Source organism: Pipra filicauda, unplaced genomic scaffold (assembly GCF_003945595.2).
Source record: "Pipra filicauda isolate LSUMZ 115617 unplaced genomic scaffold, ASM394559v2 scaffold149_size4050908_pilon, whole genome shotgun sequence".
Classification (NCBI taxonomy): Eukaryota; Metazoa; Chordata; class Aves; order Passeriformes; family Pipridae; genus Pipra; species Pipra filicauda.
Genome location: NW_024103984.1, coordinates 4,029,464 through 4,045,463, shown reverse-complemented (window position 1 = coordinate 4,045,463; position 16,000 = coordinate 4,029,464). Strand labels below are relative to the sequence as shown.

General features: G+C 42.5%; 1 protein-coding gene across 1 annotated transcript in view; it reads right to left on the bottom strand.

Annotated features, from left to right (window-relative positions):
* Nucleotides 1–3,561: 3,561 nt before the first annotated feature.
* LOC113996446 (leucine-rich repeat flightless-interacting protein 2-like) overlaps nucleotides 3,562–16,000 on the bottom strand; it is a gene marked incomplete at its 3' end in the record, with an annotated part of 78,554 nt that continues 66,115 nt past the window's right edge. The window contains exons 8-11 of the mRNA XM_039378847.1: nucleotides 12,792–12,848; nucleotides 7,962–8,006; nucleotides 6,975–7,040; nucleotides 3,562–3,639 (exon numbers count right to left, since the gene is read on the bottom strand). Of these exons, the coding sequence (XP_039234781.1) occupies nucleotides 3,562–3,639; nucleotides 6,975–7,040; nucleotides 7,962–8,006; nucleotides 12,792–12,848 (246 nt within the window). The remainder of the gene's footprint in view (nucleotides 3,640–6,974; nucleotides 7,041–7,961; nucleotides 8,007–12,791; nucleotides 12,849–16,000) is intronic.

Below are 16,000 nucleotides of genomic sequence, written 5' to 3'. Positions count from 1 at the left end.
TATTTTGCCTGCCTTTGCTCAGAAAGCCTTCAGACAAATACTCCTGCATTCTGAGTCTATTCAGCTTTTTAATTTTAAAACCCCCAAACTTCTACAATTCATACTAAAAGCCCATCTCAGTCAAAATATGCCGATAGCTCAGGCACAAGATTTACCTCCATCTGCACAAAAGGACCTGCTGTTTGCTCTTGGTAGTCTTGAGATCTGTATTTTTTATAAGGATAATTCTTTAGTATTAAACAGCACATTTGCATAGCTGCAGTGACTGCAAGGACAGCAGATGATTACTCCTGGGGTAACAGGAAAAATGTTAAAGAAAAATAAACACACAGCAAACTTCATGCAGATACAGTGAATTTGTAAAAATAACTACAAAAACAAATATTCACATGTTATGTTTAAGTACCATCCTGCTTTTTCATGTATTACCAACATGGTAACACAGAGAACACAAGCTGGCAAAGCTCTGCACAGCAGGAAAACTACTGTTTTGCTGAAATCTTAGTGAACAGTGATAGAAGGAGGTAACAAAATTCTGAGAAAAAAATTTAAGGGCTGCAGTAAGCTGTTGTATGCTTTAATTTAGAAAGGTCAATGGAATCATTCTCCATTCCCCATGTATAATTTCTCATGGTAGTTGGTAGGCTTGGGAACAGCTCAGTTTTGGTTTTCTGCCTAATAATGCCCATAATCATAAGAAAATCATGTGTTAAGCATGAATGATCAGAGTACCTGGATTTTGTAAACTGTCCCACTCTCAAGTGACACAACCATGCTGGAAATAGCTTTTCGACTCAACAGATATTCCCCTATTCCTTCTCCTCCACCAGCCATTTAAAAAGTAAACTTGGAATCGAATCTTTAAGTGTGTAAATCCCAGAAAATGTATAAAGCAAAATCAAGAAACCGTATGATTAAGGCAGGAAACAACTCAATGTTGTGGTTTAGTGATGTTGAAACAAAAAGTTCTGATGTTGACTAATGATATAAACAAAACCAGCCCTTTTTTCCCTCTCAGGTTGTCACTGTCCTCCAAGGAGATCTTTATTCTTCCTTCAGGAATTCCCAGCAGCTGACATTTCAGGAGTGGAAGCCATGCACTGCTGAGCCTGCTGAGAAGACAGGGCTCTATCTCAGCATCTTTACTGCCAAGATCAAGTATACAACCGAAAACATTATTGAAATGCTTTGAAACCTCTGTTAGTAAAAGGCAAGTGATTCCTCAATGTGAGTTCAGGTAAAGCAATGTCTGTTTAATACAGGGGGAAAAAAGGGAAAATAATATTATTATCACAAGGTGCTGCTGTATTGACCCTGTGTAGTAATAAAGACTTTGAGGATCAACTAGACTCACTATGGCATTAACTCTCAGCTCTTTTTCAAGGCCATGGAGATAAGGAAAGCTCTTCACACCCTGCAGTAAACCACTAATTAAAAAAAAAAAAAGTAGTTTAAGAAGTGCCTATTGTCTCCCTGTAGAGCAGATTCAGCTTGGCACCTTGGTGCTGACACAGCAAACCATCCCCAGCCACTTGCATACCAACAGGCCAAAGTGGATGCAGAGAATTAAAATTTTAAAATAGAAAACCTCTTGTGCAGCTCCCAGGAGGGGCAAACTGCATCCTGTGATTCCCATAAGCAACTTGCACGGATTACTTGGTTTGCATACAAAAAACACCTAATGGAAACCAACAGCAGCATATGGGTACCCAGCTCCTTACCCTTAAAGAATTTTAATGGAATCTCTGTTTATTCTGATTAACTTTTGCTTTGGGGATAATTGAAATTCAGTTTGCAAAGACATTTAAGAAGTATTACTAATGTAAGTTATATACTGCAAGAACTCATAGCTCAGGGACTCAGGTTCAGGGACTAATTGAAATACTGATTTATTTATAGCTCACCGGCTGCCATACATTATCTGGTGAAAATAATTTTCTTTTTTAATTAATTTTTACCCTCGTCTTTAAGAAACACCAATACTTCAGAGCACATAGTTTTGTTCTATCAGTATTCAAATTGCAGACTACATTTTAAGGGGGAACCAGCACAGAATCACAGTCCCTTGGGTTGGAAGGGACTTTAAAGCTCAGCTCATTCGGGCCCCCTGCCCTGGGCAGGGACACCTTCCACCAGACCAGGTTGCTCCAAGCCCTGTCCAACCTGGCCTGGGACACTTCCAGGGGTGGGGCAGCCACAGCTTCTCTGGGCAACCTGTGCCAGGGCCTCACCACCCTCACAGGGAGGAGTTTCTTTCTAACATCCCATCTAACCCTGCCCTCTGTCAGTGAGAAGCCATTCCCCTTCTCCTGTCAGTACGTGCCCTTGTCCAAAGTCCCTCTCCAGCTCTGCTGCAGGTTCCCACGATGGGGACACTGAACACAAAGCAATTCCTTACTGCAGCCTGCATGTGCTTCCCAAAGAGGAACACCCCAAGTGCCCGTGCTACAGCTCAGCTGTTGATGTGGCAGCTTTCTTGCCGATCCAGATACTCCTTTTTAATTAGTCCTTAAGGCAACATTTACAGCATTAAAGTTCCAGCTCCTCAGCAAAGGCAGCGGGATGTTATGACTAGAGCAGCATGTTGTGTGTGTTAATTTACACCCTCCTCACCCCTTTTTCTTGGGGATGTGGCAGGTAACACATGACAGGTCCCAGGAGAAAGAGCACAGTAAAACTTCCCTAAAAAGAAGGTTTCCATGAAGCAAAGCCAGTTTATTGAAACAGTGCAATGCTTCAAAACCCACTCTCTATGGAAAATTAATGTTGTTATAGACCTTAAGCTGCACATTTCCTCTCAGAGACATCCTGCTGCACTCTGCTATTGTCACCACACTATCAGCTTGTGCTCGGGAATTAATCAGGGAAGATACTCAGTTGTAAACAGCAAAATGGAAACAACCACAAAGAGAAAGCACAGCATGCCACTAAAAAAATCAGAAGACAGTTACTTTGTATCTAAGAACAGCAGATGCTGGACAAGCCTTTAGTATTTAAGCCCTGCTCTGCCACAGTTTAGGAATTCATGCTGGGTACATGTTATCCTTCTAGCACTTCACCATGCTCAAGGGTCTTCAGTGCCTCGTACTCTACAGACCCATAAACATGTCCAAATTCAACCTCTGGAGCACCCTGCAGCTTTGCAGCAACACAACACCAAAATAACTGCTCGATGTAGAGAAACTAAACTGCATAAATGTTGCAGTAAGATTTAGAGTTTCCTGATTTTAATCCCTGAAGGAGATGCAGTACTAGCACCAGTCTTTTTCGTAATACCCTTGCCAGTGTGCTTCATGCCCAACTTAAAATAAATTTAGCACTGTCACACGAGTCCAAACTGTACTTTCTGTTGTAAAAACACGTGCATCTGCACCGAAATTACTTTGGTTCTGTAACATCTCATCTGGTTCACCCCTTCTTTGTCTTAAGCGTTGCCCAGAAGGTCCAATTAATACCGTAAAAAACTGTCTCATGAGGGACAGTGACCCCTTAGTACAAAACAGACCTTGAAGAACAGAGGAATGAAACAGTTCAGGGACAAAGATAAATAGAGGAGCTCACCACTGGACTGGCCCGAGCAGAGCTGGCTCTTGAGGATGCCCGAGATCCCGAACCAAGGTAGCAGCTGTACTCGGAAGGCTGCCGCAGGTAAACCAGGAACAGCAAGCAGAGAAAAGAGAAAGGCATTAGAACTGGGAAGAGAAGCAAGAGAGGATGTAGAGCATTACATCTGAAGTTAGTTACGAAAATGGTTTCATGCAGCTGGACAAAGGAATAGCAGTGAAAGAGAGCAGACACCTCAAGTGTTAATTTAAAATTTAAGGTAAGTAGTAAGTCCATTGATGGATCAGGCAGAGTTTTGGTTAAATTATTTGAATGACAGAATACTAATGATTTATTTATATCTCTTAAGGTACCAGTCACAAGTAAACAACCCTCAGTTTCTATACAAAAGGCTCCATCCTACTTTCCAAGAGCTCTGAGGTTCTCTCTGAGGTGAATCTTTTTCCCATGTTTCCAACATTGTGCACATATAAAATGAATCCATGTTCCACAGGCCAAAGCAAGAAATATCCATCCATCTGGGATTAAAGCAAAAACTGAGACCATCTCAGAGACTGAGTATCTCTCCTGCTTTTCCAGCATCTGCAGTCTTCATCTCCTGCCAAAGAAAGTCTTAGCCCTTCTTAAAAGCAAACATCTAAGCAGTGATGCACAACACACAGGGCTGGCTTGTTGCTGACAAGCACAAAGAATGTGTCTATACTGTTTTATTTCCAGAGGTTATAATGCAATGGAAGTAGAGAAGGGAAATTAAAGTTTAAAGTGCCAGAGAAATAAAACTAAAACTTATTCTAGAAACACCGAGTTTATTTTATAGGTGATTAAGACTTTTCCTCAGATACAAAAATGGAGAAACCTAAGGAATTATAATACTTTTAAGATGCATATACTCTGTCTTTTCTTAAGGTTTCTTTTATTATGTTACCTGACCACTACAGGAATCTCTGGACTTCTCAGCTGCAGAGACAACCAGGCCTTCACCAAGCTACTGGAGGGCTGTTTCAGCACACTGTTTAGTCACACTAACAAAGCAGCACAGCACTGACTGGAAATTAAACTTACAGCACTAATAAGTGGTAAGAGAGTAAGCTGGAAATAACCCCAGCTAGAATACAACCACAAGCTTAGTTACTAACCACAAAGCACTATGTGCAAGGTATACAGCCCTTAGCAAGCCCTCAGGCAGGGCAGAACGTGGCCAAGCCATGTCCTCGGATACACTCAGAGGGAGGCCCTGGCACAGGTTGCCCAGAGAAGCTGTGGCTGCCCCACCCCTGTTCAAGGTCAGGCTGGACAGGGCTTGGAGCAACCTGGTCTTGTAGAAAGTGTCCCTGCCCATGGCAGGGGGTGGAACGAGATGATCTTTAAGGTCCCTTCCAACCCAAACCATTCTGGGATTTTATGTCTCACATGACATGACATTGGCTTTGTGCACCTGAGCTTCATTTCAGAGGTGAGAATATGCATAATATAGAACTCTGTTGCACACTGTTTACAATTACTGTCAGTCACACTAATTCCTAAATTAAAGACATAAAGTACTGAAGTAAAAATTTATATTCTCTTTTCTTATTAAGCAGTTTGAGCACAGAAGCCTTGGCCATCACCAGTGGTTTATGTTTAACCTAAGAAGGGTTTAGAATAAATTTGAAACACGTGACAGAAAAAAAGTATTAATTACTGATGAGTCCAACATTAATGCTTCCAGGGCCTATTTATTCTGTGCATTGCAGGGCAGGGTATGGAAGCAAGTGCACTTGTTCAGCTGGTTGAGACCAAACAGGGCCAGGTTCAGCCTCACCCCCTGCATTCACCTGACCATCCAAAAACATTCTTTGGGAACAGCTACCCAAATGGCACTCTCTCTACATGTTAAAAGTACTGCAAGGTTCAGAGACATCAAAATAACCACAGATAACCTGGCAATTGTGACAAGGTCATTGCCTTGGAAGCAAATCCCTCCTCCTTCAACTCTCTCATTACAACAGGCAACCATTCAACAGGAGTTGGAAAAGCTGGGTTACACACAGGCTTCCTGTGGCACAGGGTGGGATTGGGATGGAGGAAGGGGAATGACCACCAGAGTTTTATTGAGTGTTCCCTGCTCAAGCCATTGACAGCAGGTGAAAGATTTGTAAACAGTTCCTGGGCTGAGAGCCCGCTGTAAATGATTTTTCCCCAGAGCAGCAGTGCATCATCTGGACCTCCGAGGGACTAATTACAAACGTAAGACAACATTCCATAAAAACACAGGGCTACAGCCAGCTCAGCCTCAGTGGCAAACTCACTGAACTGCAGGCTGCTGCCACAACACTGCAAAAGGGTCAGTATCAATGAATTTTCCGAGGCAGACAAAGGAAATCAAGGCAGAATTGTGAAATAAAAAGCAATTTGAAGCTTAACATCAGTAGGAAGATGCACAGCACAACTAATGAAACAATGGGACTGCAAGAGGATGGCGCAGCCCTTTAAAGACTAACAGGTGCTCAGTGAGCATTCTGGAAAGAGTTTCCTCCTCCAGGCTAATAAAAATGCAGTGTTTAAGGTTAAATTAACATCAATGCTTTGTCCTGAGTCTTTTTACTCTTACGGTCTTAGATGGTGGATTTTTGTTTGCTGGGGTCTTTTTGGTTGGTTGGGGTCTTTTTTATAATCAATGGGCCCCCAGGGCAGGACTTAAAAATCAAAAGAATACTGGCTTTTATTTTTTTCCCAGGTGGGCACAAGAGCAGCAGCCATACCACCTGGCTCGAATGCCCACCATGACACAAAGGCCCTCTGAGAAGAGGTGAAGGCATTTTCTGCCTTCTAATCTGTAAACCAAGTCCTGCAGTTTCTGTTTTCTGAAAGGAAACAACTTATACTGTTATTCCCCATATTGTTGCTCCCCATCAATGACAGAGCTCTCCGCTCTCAGGAACATGTAATTTGGAAGACTTGTCATGAGTTGGCATGTATATGAATATAAAATATATTTGAATACAAATCCAAGCAAGCCATTTGTTCACAAAAATCCTTTGCTTCACGCTAGCATAGGATTGCTAATGTGGAACTGATTTTTAACTTTTTTTGTTAATTATTTTTTAGACTTGCATTTTTCTCAGTTTTCCAAAGAAGAATTAAGTCTCAGCGAGGGACAGGACTTCACGTACCACCTTTCCAAGGTGTTTTATCTGCAAACCAAGTGCGAAGCAGGGCCAAATTCCCCTCTCTGCAGATAAACCACCCACTTTTTATTTCATGGAATCTCCTGGAAACGGTGCTCCTACTTATGACACCCGCAGCAGCAAGCTCTGGATCTCACACAGTTCATCTTAAATGCTCCTCAACCCAGAAAAGGCTGAGTCCTGGTACATACAGATAAAGGGAGGACAGAGACACACAGCAGGGAAATGCAGAAAACATCTTACAGCACGAGAACTAGGGGCACTATACCGACGGCTCCCGCTGTAAACGCTCTCCTCGTACACAGACGCCTACAATTAAAACACAGAGTCAGCGCAGGAGTGGCAGGTCACGGTTCAGGCTGCACAATTCCAAACTCACACGGTGCGGCGCGGAGGACGTGAGGGAACGAGCAGGATGTGAGAGGACTGGGACATCTCCTGTGTGCAACCACAAGCGACATGCAAGGGAAGGTCTAACCTGGGAAACACCACGAGGCACGTGCAGAGTGTGACACACACCCCGAGTCCATCGCACATCGTGCACTTCTAACCCTTCTCCCGGGGGTTAAGGTCAACACTCAATTCAATGCAACAGTTTTACTGCCTGTCAACAAAACGGCTACATCAATTCTTAAATTGTTTCAATCTGTTAAACCTTCATTTCTGGCGCTGGCAATAAGAGGAAAAACTCACACCTGATGAGCTTAACTCACTAGCCAGTTTAGTAAACTAATAAAAGAGGAAGAAAACGTGTATTTTAAGATTGGCTCCAGTTTAGCATAGAGATACATGGCTCAGGAAACACAAGGGGAGTAGAAACACTAAGCTTTGAGAAAAAGTTCTGAGAAGCTCATTTTAAATAAAAATGGTGCTATTTGTCTAAAACAATTTGCAAACAGATTTTTTTTTTTTAGTTGTTAAACAACCAGAAAGAATTGATGTTGCCTCTGTCCTGCTCCTGCTCATACATGGAAACTAAGACAACCGTCTCCAGACAGACAGATACCCGTGACAGCATCACAACCCCACAGTTCCAACAGGATTTAAAGGAATGATCAGCAAACCCAGGCCTGTACGAACGGCATTGCACACATGCAGTCGGATGGATCGGACATCACAGAATGAGATAAATGGACCCAAACAGGAACCACAGACAGGTAAGAGACAACATGTGCATGGCTGGAGGTGAGTGGCTTCAGAACTTGTGTTTAAAGCATTAGTACAACAAACCCTGTGACTTCTGGCTGGCAGGGCATCGCTGTACAGCAGGGAGGGCTGAGGAAGACAAGCACAAAACTTTTTTTTGCAGAGAAAATTGAAACAAAAAAAAAAGGCGCCTACAGCAGAATTAATCATCTTGGGGAGAAATTAGGATCATTACACTACAACAGAAGGAAACCCAGTATAGAGAATATTAGTCATCTGGCACCATAAAAGCATTAGCTCTCAGCTCCCAAAGACTAAGAATACCAAGTAGACACGTGCATTTCCTACAGGAAGGGAGGACATGGCAGCATGCAAAAGCAAAACAGCGTAATTCAATTTTAGGTTGTCAAGTTGTTATTGTCTCACACACATTTGTGTACAGGAGCCAGAAAGGGTGTTTCTCCCCACTTCAACCAAAGCCAGAGAAAAAGCTACACAGAAGGGTTAGGATACACATTTTAAGTGTTTCACACAGATATAAGATCAACTGTTGTGTATTTTATTATCCACAAATGCAGAGAAAATCCAAATAGTTCAGGAAAAAATTACAAATACTTAAGTCAGAGCATGAAACAAGTGGTTCCACTGTTAGTAACCACAACTCCTGAGATGCAGCAGCTAAACTCAGAGCACGCGCGGTATCTGGCAGAATTAGGTGCAAGGGAAACTCCAGCAGTGGTCCCCAGCCCAAAGCTTGCAGGCAAGGTCCTGCTGCAAGTCCCCCCTCCCGCACATCTGCAGTGTCCCATCACTGCACTGTGATGTTCCTGACTGCTGCTCCCAGCCAGGACAGGCTGTGGGCCCGGAGCACTGCTCGAGCACTGCTTGCTGGCACGGGGCTGGCCGAGCTCTGCCCACACACGGGACAATCCAACCTCCTGGGGATTTTACAGACTCAGTGATTCTCCTCTAGCAGTCTGGGAATTGCTTCCCTGCAATTTCACTTCATGCAGACTGGATTGTCTTAAGCTCACTAGACTGACATAATGAGCAGAAGAGTTGCCTCAAATAGAGAACTTCAGTTAATTAAGATTTCCCTTATTTTTACAGACCAACTAAAGCCAATATCAGTCAAAGTAACTGTAGGAAAGGGAGGAGCAGCAAAGGAAAACTGATTGTGCTCCTTTTAAAGCAGCTTTCCATTACTCATTCCAATCTTAAAAGGTCTGGTTTGGCTTTGGTTTGGGTTTGTTTTTTTTAAGTTTTACTTAAAAGAGCTACAGAGTCTCTTGACAATTGGTCCAAATTGATTCCTAAGTACAAGAGGTTGTATTATCCAAATGAAGTCAGGACAAGTCCAGGCCAGGTGAAGCCAGAGGGCAACAGACCCAATTTCCATTTTGAGAAGAAAGTTGAGATGTGGAAGCGTAGCCGCTGTTGTGCAGACCCAGATCAGAGTAGTACGAAGCCTGTGTTAATAACAAACAAACAAAAAATCCTTGAGAACTCGGCTTCGTAACATGAAGCAGAGTTCTCAATTCCTTTAAATGGGAAGCAAAAAGTAAATCAAGTGATTACAAACTGCAAGGAGTCAAATTGGTCACGGGTTCCAAAATGAGAGAGAACTGCATTAAAGCTGTGAGGGTGTGTGAGAACTGTGTGCCCTCTTAGGCACTGGAAAAATGCACTGGTCAGAGAGTTGGTCAGCTTCCTTCCGAGTTCCTGAGGAGCTTATGCCCTATAACCTACACCCACAAGAGATGCAGGAGAAGGTGAGATGCTGGGAGATAGAAAGCAAAGCCAGGGACCTAAACTGTTGGGTGTGCCCAGCAGGAAATGTGGGTAGCCCACTGTCAGATACAGCAAGGCTGAGTGAAGTGGAAACTCTTCTGTAGGAAGTGAGACTGTCTAAATCAAACACCTTATTTAAATTAAACCCCTTCTTTTATGCAGCTTCCTACCTTGCATCCAGCCAACCCGGGACTTTGGTCCACCTACTCTGTCTCCCCAAAATTAGGGAGATCTTAATTCAACTCCAAGTTAAACACTTAAACTCCAGTGGACTTAAAAAATCACCCTCACCCTCTGAAATCCTTGTTTGTCCAGTATGATATAAAACATCTGCATGCATTCCCCAGCACCTGTATAGAGTGTCAGCTCAGGTCAGCTCATCCACTGCCAGGTGTTATCTGTGAGAACTTACGCTGTGCAAACACCTCAACACAAGCACGTGGGGCTTGTCAGGGAGGCTGACAGCAGTAGGGTATTTATAACAGAATGCAACTCAGTATTTTGGCTTCCCAAAAGCTTTAGGAGAAGCCCCTGTGGATATGTTATGTGTCTAAATAGAACACGCAACAAGACTTTGTGAAAAACTTAAGCTGTTATAAACAGTTGCTTTTAATTTGCAGGAATATTAAATTTGCAAGTCCAGGTCTTTCGAATGCAGGTTGGAAATGCACATATAAGACATTATGCATTTTACAGAGCCACAGGAATCAGGAGAATACAGGCATAATAGGAAGTATACTTTGCATTTTCCTTATTTTCAGAAAAAAGAGCAGCCTAAAAACACATCTGAGATGTGCTAAGGAAGTTTCTGTGCTGTACCAGGGCCAGCTGCACCTGGAGCCAAGTTGCGGGGAATAAAGCTCACCAGGAAGGGGTGCTCAGGGGTGAGCACACGCTGCAGCACGAAGGGACGGGCAGGAAATGCTGCCTCCTCACATCCCCACCCACCCGAAATGACTCGGGTGCTCACTCAGTCTCCTGCAAGAAGTTGCAAAGGTATTTTCAAAGCCTCCCAGGCACTGTTTATATTTCTTATTTTCCCACGGGTGTGTGCAGGCTGGTGGGAACGGTTGTTCTGGAAGATCTCACACCTTCACCTCCTTTGCTACACTCCAGAGCCCTCCTTTTCCAGCTGCTCTCTGACATTGCACTTCTCCCGTAATTTTTTAGGGGGTCTAGGCAACCGAGATACTCTGCTTTCAGTAGCCAACTTCTTACAAGCCCTAACTCATCTTTGCCTCATCACTATGATCCATGTAGGTGTTAAGTCCATTCACAAAGGAGGGAGATCCATGGCAAATTAAAATAACTTGTTTGCCCTTGACACCGGACTTCTGTCACTGCAAGCAAACAGATGTGTGGATGAGACACAATACCCACAGGCACAGACTGAAGGCAAATCACTGTCCAGCCTCAGAAAGAAACAACACAAAAACAACCAACCCACAGATGAAAACCTTCCAATCAATGTTTGTAAAATAAGACTTTCACTGAAAAGAAACCTGAACTAAACTAAGCTTTAAGAAATTACTTTCATTTCCACATAGAGAGCCTGCATGTGGACTACCTAAACTAATGGCATTAATCACATTTAAGGAATCAACCTGCGGCACTACAAATGCAGTGTTCACATGGAGATCAGTCTGTTCTGTAACTTAGAACTGGGCACCTATTTTGGAAACAACTATTACCAGGAGATCGTCCCTTTCCTGGCGACTTGAAGAATTTTCCTCTTGTTTTTCACTGTCACTTTGACATCTTTATGGTTAGATTTGGGCTTCTTGGAGAGAGGTGAATCCTAGCCAGACTGGCATCAACTGGGTTTCAGCTATTCTGAGTTACCCTCGAACTTTCCTCTGCCTCCTAAGAAATGATTAATCCGAATTACCTTTAGTAATGAAAACTGCCAGGAACTAATGATGTCGTTGTAATGAAGCTCTACACAGACTAAACCTCCCTACTTACTGCAAACCCTAATATCATGATGATTTTAAATTACTTGAAGGGAAGCCAAACAACTCCTTTTCCCGGGACGACAATCCTGCAGGTCTTTTGCTCTCCCTGCAGTCCTTGGAGCACTGGAGTACGTCAGTAAAGAATAAGAACATCATTTGTCACAAGCACTGCGTAACAAAGCTCCTTGAACTCGTCAAACTGTCCAGCGAGAGTGCCAACAACAGGACATGCTGTTTTGTTAACAGTTTAAGCAACAGTATTTCATTGTCTCTTATCAACATACACAAGCTAAATGCATAAAACTAGATGGCAGCAACAATTTAAAATGGACATGAAATATAAGGTCCCGTTTCACTGTTTATCCAAGCATCTGCTTAACTTCATGCTTACAAAGTAACCCCCTGAACTCTATCTCATGTTTAAGCATATATTGCTCAAACACTTGGCTAAATGGAGTCTGAAAAGGAGTTTATTCTCCCCCCAGAAACAGAGCTTTAGTCTGCATACCACTAAATTTCTTTACAAGTACCGATAGCACAAAGATCACCAGGCTCTGAGCTTTTGTGTGGCCTTGTTAAAATAAAGGCAAGTAAAAGAACCCAAACAGTTTCCCTCCCTGCCCCCCAGGCTCTGCTTCAGGCAGTCCCTTTAAATCATTTGCACAAACCCCAATATTTAACAAAGGAGGACGATGAGCTGCTATAATTGACACGCAACACTTGTGCTGGAACAGAAGGGAACATTGTGACCCGCAAATGCACAATGGAGTTAATAATTAAGCTTTTTTTTGACAAGAGCATGTTTGACAAAGTTGAATAACAATCATTCTGTTGTCCAGCATGTGGAAATCCTCCATGCCAGGTGCTGCCAATCTATTTCTTGTCACAATTTTAACTTTTACCCAATTTTGCTTACCAGTTAAGCAGTTCTGCCTTCCAAGTTCTACTTGTACCAAATTCAGAGACTTCCCTTCCCACTCATGGCCTGATTTTTTGTTATTTATTTCCCATCCAGCTTAGTGCTGCACCTCCGTGTCTGACAAACTCCAAACCCACAACATGCAACACAGGAAAAGCCTGCTTTGCCACAGGAAAGAATTTGCTAATTAGCTTTAATCCCATTAAATAGAGCAATATCATTTTATAGCAATATAAATCATCTACTAACCCTGCTAGATTTTCTACTCTGGGATGATCCATACACGTCTTCCTCATAACCATTGGTCTGTTATGGAAGGAAAGGAAAAAAGGAAAGAAAAAAAAGGAGAGACAAAAATTGACGCAGACCCAAAAGGGAATTTTTAAGCAAATGTCATCACTTACAACAAGCAAAGGCAGAGACAGAACTTTTCAAAGATACACCAGGAACAGGAGAAGTGCAGGAGGGGGTCATGATTTCAAACATGAGGACATGAACATTTGTGTCAGTACCTGTATACCAGCCAAAAATGTCAAGGATACAAGGATACTCCTGCCTGCTTTTTTTGACTCTTTTTTTTTTTGCCTCCCCCATCATCACTGCTCTATAGCCCCCATCTCTTCAAACACTCTGTGAGGGGAACACAGGACAAAAAGGGGATTAGAGACTACAGTCAAAGATATATATCACTATAGTTACTTATACCTCAGGCAGCTAAGCAGTTAAAATGCAGGAAATTGCAGCAAAAGACTTCATTCTAAATTTATATTTGAGAAATTCAGCCTAGTAAGCATGCACTGATGTATGAATTCTCTTCTTTTTAGCTCTTCTTTTTAATTTTGAGCATCAAAATTAAACCCAGGCAATGGCCATCTGCCACATCCCAGTATTTTGCATGGCAGTCCAAAGGCTAATAAGAGATTTGGGTTGGCTCAGCTGTCCTCCTCATGGCCAGCCTTGTTGTCATCGAGCTGTTTTCCCTTGGAGAAGGCAAAAACAAGCTCAAGCAGGGTGAGATGCTTCAAATCCCTATGGCAGCAGCTCCAGGAATAAAACAAAACGATCACCACAACTCAGTTTTTAGTCTGGAAATGCAATGTTGAAGAAGAGAGTACAGACCCAAAAGTGACCTCAATCAATACCATTAAAAGCTCAAGTTTCTCCAGCAATTCACTGTTCTGGCATCACCTCACAATGAGCAGCCCTGGTTTAACACTGAAAATGAGGAAGCACTCTGTGTGTTTGAGGTGGGGGTTTTAGTGGAAATTTAATTAGCATTTCTATTCAAATGAAGTTCTGAAGTCCAAGTTTTAATACACTCCTGAAATGAAAATCCATTAAAACCAATCTGATTCAATTTCCAAGCAAAATATTTATCATCTACTATACAGCGGCTTCCATGAAAAACTAAACAAATTAACTTGGAAATCAGTTTAGAGTCAAGCTGGGAATACACTTCTGGGAAAAGAAACGCTTAGATTCTCTATTGAAATGCAGTATTATCACCCCAAATGGAGGGCAAACATCCAAGTTTCTTTTCTCAAGAAGAAATGGTTTGAAGTACTTCTAAAGCCTTCTCACACAGCTTGGCTCCTTTCCAGTTTTTACTAGCTTTTCTTTTTTAAGGCTCCTTGAATTTCTCTAACACTTCCCTGAAGAATGGTTAAAATGGATCTTCAGCAACTGAAGGCAATACTCCAGCTCAGCCTCAACAGCACCGTGCAGAACTATTACTTCCACCACTCCTTTTATTACTACACTGAGGAATTAAGTTTGCTTTTTTCAGCTGTGTAATACTGACTAAATGAAACCTCAGATCACTATCTGGACCGTCCTATTACTTTGTAATAGTAACTTCTTTTTTTCCCAGGTGTGGTATTCCTCATTTATTAGTACTGTTATTTACTTTTGACAAGTTGTCTCCTATTCATCATCAATATTTTCAGTCTAACCTCACATGAAACTGCCTTCACTCCCTGCACTTTGACAGCCAGGCAACAGAGACTCCTGCAGAACTGCTTTTCCCCTTTAAAAAAACAAAACAGATATGCTCTTAGATGGGAACAGACCAGTTGAGATCCTTTCCAGCTGTCTCATTTTCTAACAGTTATTTTTCATTCCTTTTACAAGAGTACATTCCTTTGACAAGGACTAGATCTGGCCCAAGGTTTCACTTAATGTCATGTACAGACATGCCAAGAGCCTTATAGTCAAGCTATAGTAACATCTCATGCTTCTCCTTTATGCCCTTAAATAATTACCCTGCTTAGGGAAGTTAAGTTGATTTGACATAATTAATTTTCTACAAATCCAGGTTAATTTTTTTATCACTTTATAGTTCAGGCCCTTCTAAAGGAATTTGTTTCATTTGCCCTGGTGTCTTTCAGATTTCAGACTGAAACCCCATAGCTCAGGTCATTTCCCTTGCTGCTATGACCCATCCTCTCCAGAAACGTCTCCAGTGCATATTTTTGAAGACAAATGCTCCAGACAGCTCTGGAAGAGCAGGGTCAGTTTTATCAGACCTTGTTGACCTTTGTTCTCTGCTATGTTAACACACTAAACATCCAACCCTAACCCTCATGAAAACCTTAACAAATAAAATTGCATACTAGGGAGGCCAAAAGTACTCAGATTTACTTGTTCTCCCTTCACGTGCCATTGACTCTCATTCCTCTCTGTTTTTCACAGACGCAGAAAACCACCTTATTGCCATTATATCCATTTCTACTTGTAATGTTTTTTACCTCAGACTGTGGTTCACGCTGCTCCTTCAGGCTTTCTCAATCCCACATCCAACTTCTGCTCCTCAGAGAACTCTCTGCTCATTTCCAGTGTACTGAAAAACCCCAACCCAGCCTGGCAACCTCTTCCTGTAATGAGGAGCCTTCCCCCCACAGCCCTACACCACTCTGCCCTCTCTTGTGTACCCTTTTCTGCCCTAGAATTGCTCCCCATAAAATCTTCACTGTGTGAAAGCACATTATCCTTTATCCTCCCTCCAGACCCACTTTTGTGGTGCTCTAAGTAATGCCCTATTTGTACAGGTGCTAGTAAGGCACCCATACATCGGGAACTGTAGTGACAGGATAAGGAATAATGGGTTCAGACTGAAAAAGGGGAAATTTAGGCTAGATATATGGAAGAAACTCCTCCCTGTGAGGGTGGTGAGGCCCTGGCACAGGTTGCCCAGAGAAGCTGTGGCTGCCCCACCCCTGGAAGTGTCCCAGGCCAGGTTGGACAGGGCTTGGAGCAACTTGGTCTGGTGGAAGGTGTCCCTGCCCATGGCAGGCAAGTGAAACAAAATAATCTTTAATGCCCCTTCCAAACCAAACCATTCTGTGATTCTATTATAGGCTCTCAATATTGCTGTGTAATAATAAAGTTCAACTTAGGTAGCTCAAGTTAGGTTTTGAGTTTTGCCACATGTCCTTTATGTACAACACTGACATAAGGGT